This window comes from Physeter macrocephalus, chromosome 7 (genome assembly GCF_002837175.3).
Source record: "Physeter macrocephalus isolate SW-GA chromosome 7, ASM283717v5, whole genome shotgun sequence".
Taxonomy (NCBI): domain Eukaryota; kingdom Metazoa; phylum Chordata; class Mammalia; order Artiodactyla; family Physeteridae; genus Physeter; species Physeter macrocephalus.
In genome coordinates this window covers 145,265,170-145,271,201 of record NC_041220.1, presented here as the reverse complement: position 1 = coordinate 145,271,201, position 6,032 = coordinate 145,265,170, and the positions used below count along the sequence as shown (strand labels likewise).

General features: G+C 58.5%; 1 protein-coding gene across 3 annotated transcripts in view; it reads left to right on the top strand.

The window, feature by feature from the left end:
- Positions 1-1,575: 1,575 nt before the first annotated feature.
- MAEA (macrophage erythroblast attacher, E3 ubiquitin ligase) overlaps positions 1,576-6,032 on the top strand; it is a 39,791-nt gene continuing 35,334 nt past the window's right edge. For 2 of the 3 annotated variants that reach the window (XM_024119432.3, XM_024119431.3), the window contains exon 1: positions 1,582-1,688. In XM_024119432.3, coding sequence (XP_023975200.1) covers positions 1,620-1,688 — 69 coding nt within the window. In that variant the 5' untranslated portion in view covers positions 1,582-1,619. Of the gene's footprint in view, positions 1,689-6,032 lie in introns of all 3 variants that reach the window. The other variant, XM_024119433.3, reaches the window with a different exon arrangement.

The following is a 6,032-nucleotide window of genomic DNA, read 5'->3' as shown; positions in this document are numbered from 1 at the left end:
CAAATGCTGACCCTAATTACTGGTTTTAAGTTAACTGGGGCAAACCACTAGGTGAGGAGATCCTGACTCTTGATCAGTGATGCTTTCAAGGAAAGATCTTGAGCAAAAGGGGAAAATGTAGAATTAATTAAGGAGCAGTCCACTAACCTTTGGAGTCACGACAGGCCCATAGGGGGTGCTCTCACACCCACCATGCATGTCAATTACCCCAAACAGGAAGATGCCTCTACCTACTATCTAGCAGGAAGAAGAAAACTTCCCTCCAACCCCACCCCCCAGCAGCCCAGCCAATCAGAGACTGCAGCAGCTCAGCCAATGGGAAGCATCCATGCTTTGCCCCGCCCCCCAGCTCCTCCAATGGACTCTTCCGTTATCACAGGCCCTCCCAACTCCTTCTTTTCCCTATAAAAGCAAGTACCCATTTCTTGTTCTCTGGGTTTGCCTGTGGTCTGTCCTTGTTTGCGTGTTCCGAGTCGAAGTTCCTCCACTATTCCTGAGTAAACTCACTTTTGTTGGTGAAATAACTGGCTGTCATATTATTACAGTTGACAGAGGCTTGAGCTTAGCCTTGAGCTGCACAGGCTCTGATTGCCTTGATGCTGTTACTCTGGTTGATGTGATCAGGTTCCAGGAACTTGGTTTTATCCAGGACAGGAAGCTTCTCATCCTCCCGTGGTTCTGTTATTGCCATGATTCTGCTAGAATGCTGCAGGGCATGGGGGCTGGTGGAGGTGAGGGTAGAGAGTCCGAGTGGCTCCCATTGCGACAGTGGCTTTCTTGTGTCGCCTTAGGTGTTTTTTTCAATGCTAAACTTAATATTTCTTAAAAAAAATCGTTTCAGAAATGAGTGTGAGATGTGGCTTAATTTGAAAGTCTTCTCTTAACTAGTGAAACCTAATTTAATTTCTATTTTTAAAAGGAATAAAAGGGAATAAGAATGTGAAGTGGTTGAAAGGAAACTAGAGTCGGTGTGGATGCCAGGGAATCCCGGTGTGGATGCCCCGCACCGGGTCCCCGTTACACTGTGGGAGCCTCTTTCCTTAACCAGTTCAGTTCTCCTCCTCCCCAGCGGGAACCTGCGGCTCCGTGTCAGGCTCCAGACGCACCTCTGCGGAGAGGGGCCCATGGAAAGTAGCCGGCTGACAGGCACCCGTGGCCTGCAGACATTCTGGCCACGACTACCACGCTGGGTCACTGCAAGAAGGGGTCCTAATCAGGAGGGAGGAGTCATTGCCTCCAGGGGCCGCCCCACGCGAGCCCAGTCACCCCTATAGCCGCGCTCCTCGCGGGACCCCAGCCCCCCACCCCCGGGGGCGCTCTGGGAAGCCAGCACTGGGGCTAGGGCAGCAAGCGAGCGACGGGTGGAGAGAAGCCGCCCCGCCCCGCCTCAAGTTCAAGGAGAGACCACGCCCATCCCTGCTTCCCTCTGATTGGTTGAACGAGAGAAAGGCCGGCGATGATTGGGTGGAGCAGACGCCTCTCGGCGCCCATCCTCCGCCACGGGGCGGGGGCGGACGTGATTGGTGCAGGCATCGGCCCGCCCCGCCCCGCGACGTCACTACCCGGCGTGCCGCGCGCCGCGCTTCCGCTCCGCCCGCTAATGTTTTGGCCGGTCCAAGATGGCGGTGCAAGAGTCCGCGGCTCAGCTCTCCATGACCCTGAAGGTGCAGGAGTACCCGACCCTCAAGGTGGGGTCTGCGGCCGCGGGGCGCCCGCGCCTGGCCGGGCGGCGTCGGGGGGGAGAGGGAGGGGCGGGGCGAAGGCCGGGGCGCGGCGTGGGGCGCCGGGCGGAGGCCGGGGGTCTTGGGGCCGGACTTCCCCGGGGCCGGGGGTCTGGGGGCTGGGCTCCCCGGGGGCCGGACTCTGGAGGCCAGGCTCCCCAGGGGCTGGGGGCCTGTCTCTCTGGGGGCCCGTCCCTTTGGGGGCCGGGGCTGGCGGCCGGGCTCCCCGGGGGCAGGGAACCTGAGGGCCGGGCGGGTGTGGCGTGTGGCCATCCATGCTCCCGCCTGCCTTCGTGACAGGGCGGGGAGCGCGTCTGCCTGGCGCCCCGCTTCTCCCTCCGGAGCCCGATTGTGGCCCCTTCGTCCTATAATACCGTGAACTGCATCAGCGACAGTCCTGGTCGTAGACAGGCTGGTGACTTCGGAGGCTGGGATCTCAGGGCTGTGGGGTCGCGGGCGCCCAGCCTGAGTGCCCCCCGTGACTGGCGGTTGGTGTCCAGCTGTCCTCCCGGAAGCTCGTGTCAGACGGTGTTGATGGATGGCTTCCAGCCTCTAATTAGGGAACCTGTGAGGAGAGACCTCACAACCCATTTGCGGGGCGTCACCAAACCTGAAATACAGCCCTTGCCACTCGGTCGCCAGTTGGGTGACCTTGGATGGTCGCTGAGGCAAGTCGACTTACGCTGGGGTGAAATCGGTGTTCCCGGGAGAGGGGTCGGTGCCAGTTCTTACCTCGTTGGTAGAGGATTCGATGGTGATTGACTACAGTAAAGCACCTGGGAATAAATTCCTTCAACGCTCAAGGTTATAACCTTCCCAGGAGAGCCGCGGCCGAGCCTACGTGCGTCTGAATTCCTTTCCCGGGGGCCACGTCGCATCTCTCCTCCCGGGGGACCCAACATCCCTGTCCACGTCAGTGGTGACAGAGGGTGGGTGCGGTGTGGCCAGGTTGCTGTGAGCTGTGTTCACTTCCTGGGAGACCTCGGGAGGGTCCTCAATGCCTCTGAGGTTGTTTACTCCTGTCAGACGAGCGCGCCGGGGTCGGCTCAGGGTGAAGCGAGGGCTCTGGCTGTGGGAAGGTAGCTGAAGGGAAGGAAGGGAAGCTCTGCTGGCCTGAGCCGGATGCCTGTTTGCTGGACCGCAGGTGGAGGGCGTGCTGTTTTGACACTCCACTCCCGCAAGACCCTGCGGCTCCTAGGCCATGATTCTCTGCTGCCCGAGGCGCCCGACCAAAACAAAGGGGCGTGAGTGGGAACGCTGACTGTGAGCTTTGGTCTCGCTCAGCCCCTGCCAGGCCTGCCGCTTGACTGACAGACAGGAAGGTTCAGAGATGGAAACTGGTGGTGAATGTGGGGAACACCAGACAGGCAGGACCCTCCTCCGAGTCCTCCTCTCTCGTTTCATAATTGTGAGCGGAGTCTGAGTTGCAGACTTAGCAAACGGGCTTTGATTAACGTAGTTAGGCAGATGCTCCTAGAGGTAAAGGGTTTTGGTTTTGGTGTTTTTTTTGGCTGCATTGGGTCTTCGTTGCTGCGCGTGGGCTTTCTCTAGTTGCGGCGAGTAGGGGCTGCTCTTTATTGCGGTGGCTTCTCTTGTTGCAGAGCACGGGCTCTAGGCACGCGGGCTTCAGTAGTTGTGGCTCGCGGGCTCTAGAGCGCAGGCTCAGTAGTTGTGGCTCATGGACTTAGTTGCTCCGTGGCATGTGGGATCTTCCCGGACCAGGGCTCGAACCCGTATCCCCTGCATTGGCAGGCGGATTCTTAACCACTGCACCACCAGGGAAGTCCCAAGAAATATTATAGTATCATTTCAAGTGAGCTTGCCAAATAAAGAAATTTTACTTCTTTTCTGGAATGATTTTAAAAAGAATTTTTGCAAGGTACTCTCTCCATTTTCCCTCACAGATTATTTAGATCCCACAGGATAATTCCTCTGTTCTCTTGACGTGTGTCACTGCTGAGTTAACATTTTTATCAGGAGTAATTCCTACTGGATAATGAGGAAGTTTCACCAGGAACATGGGAAGAGCTGTTGGCTCGGGAGCTGTGCTCTTCATGGTCTGGAGGGAGTCCAGAGGCAGGGGGTGCGGGGAGAGGGGGCGGGGGGACAGGGCAGGGGGCAGGGGGTGAGGGCTGAGGGTGGGCGTTCTGGAAGGCGTAGGTTGTGCTTCTCCAGTCTGAAGGCAGCTTCTTCCGCCGGGTAGCAGGGACGAGAGTGCAGCGGGCAAGTCCCCTTCACACAGGATGGGCTTCCTCCCTGTTGGAGGGCTGGGCAGCCTCCCCACAGCCTCAGGGCTGGTAAACTCTATGCTCTTCTCTCCTGGCAGAGTGGCCAGAGGGTGGAGCGGCCCTGGGCTGCGGCTCCCGGCTCCCAGGGCCTCTGGCAGCCCAGGGCCTCTGACCGGGCCCTCGGGCCCTCTCCCCTCCCCAGCCCCTGCTCCCCCCGGAGCCCCTACTCCCCCCGGGGCGGGGCAGGCCCAAGCCTGTGGGCGTTTGGATGCGTGTTGGCCGCAGGAGCTGCAGGAGCTGCAGGATGCCGAGCAGCAGCCCCGGCCTCGGCCCCCGGATGTGAGGAGCGCGCCGCTGGGTGCCTCTAGCTTCGCCGCCTGTCCTGGCCGGGGGCGCATGTGGTCCCCATGAGAACCGCTGGTCTACACCTCGCCGTGGGGCACTTGTTCTGACCGCAGCGGGCGTGCCCGGGCGCCTTGTGCTCGGCCCCGGCTGGCACCTTTCCCTGCAGTGTGTCGGGTTGTGGGTCGTGCCCCTCAGGCCTCAGGGAAGGAGAAGTGGAAACTAGAGTGCGTGACCCACCATCGTCAACTGGAAACCCTGTTCTAATTATGTTTTTAGAAGTTTTTTCTGATTATAAAAGCAATTTGTGTTTATTCTCCAAATTAATTTGCTGATTATCCCATTAGCTTTTGGGGTTTTTACTTCTGTTTTTTTCCTTTGGATAGCTGAAGGAAAATCATATTTTGGAGGCCTTCTTTGTCACCGTCCAGATCAGGTGGGAGTTCACTCAGCCCAGGGGAGGGACCTGGCATCGGCGCTGGAAACCTGCTTTGGACCCTGACTCCTCCCCTTGAGCTCACCTGGGCCCACCTCTGGGCTTACCTGGAGCCTCATCCTGGCTCCCCAGCCCCTCTCCCAGCTGTCCCCTCCTCATCACATGTGACAGGCTGGGACTGTGGCCCTTGCTCCCAGCTGGGCCTGGAGGCAGATTCTCCTGGGTCTTTGAAAAAATCTGCCGCTTTTAATGTGGTGACGGTCTTGTTGACCAAGTACTGCCCTGCAATTTCAAATCCTGGCTTTGTACTTGTAGAAAGTTTGTGTGCCAGTTACATGCTAAAGTTATAACTTTCAGTGCGGTTTTACAAACTTGGTCTCAGCCGGTCTTGGGGGATCACGTGTTCTCAAGTTTGAGAAACGCTGGTAGCATAAAGCCTTTGGACTTTTGAGACAAGTATCTGATTATGCTGTGTCCCAGGTGGTGGCCGTGGCTGGGCCTAACCTCTTTTTACGTTAGGTTTTGTGATTTCCCGAGTGAGCCAGTCCCTCCCTCAGACGCTGGCCGTCTCTGGTCCGCAGCTGCTTGCATCATGATTGCGTTCTTCTCAGGCTGCAGCCTCGTCACACCTTCAGGGCAGTGTTTGTTCTCAGCTGAAAGAGCCCACATGTGGCCTTGGCTTCCAGAGCCCCACACACCCAGAGCTCGGCTGCGTGCCCCTCTCTGAAGTGTGTGCCTGCCCCGCGCGTCCTCCTGGCTTCGCGCTCCCCTGTCTCTCACTGTCGCTGGAGGGATGTTTGACCACACGAAGGCGACTTGGTGGCGTGTCCTGTCCTAGCGTCCTCCGCGCCGGGCCCTCCGGAGAGACGTGGGTTGACATGAGGGGTCCCTGCTCGCTGCTTGTGTTTTTAAGTATTGTTAGTGTTTTAAGCAGATTTCAAATCTGGAAAAGAAAGGGCTTTCTAATCTCCATTTCTCTGTAAGGGGTGGGCTGTTGGAGCCGGCGCTGACCCCCAGCCCTGGGCAGGTGATGGCAGAGCTGGTGGGGGAGCCGTGTGGCCGCCACACATGCCTCGGCCCCCTGGTTTCCGGCCGGGTCTGTAACAGCCGTGATCACTGAGCACCTGACATCTGCGCTCTTGTAACTCTTGGAACAAACCTGGGAGAGGGGGTCCCCGATGGTGCACGACAGCGGGGCGGCCTCATGGAGAGACGGGTGAGGCCCCGTCCTGGTCACACGCTTGGTGGCAGGAGGCATTAAACTGGGGACACAGGGTTTCAGCGCACTGGTTCGGGGGTAGCCGG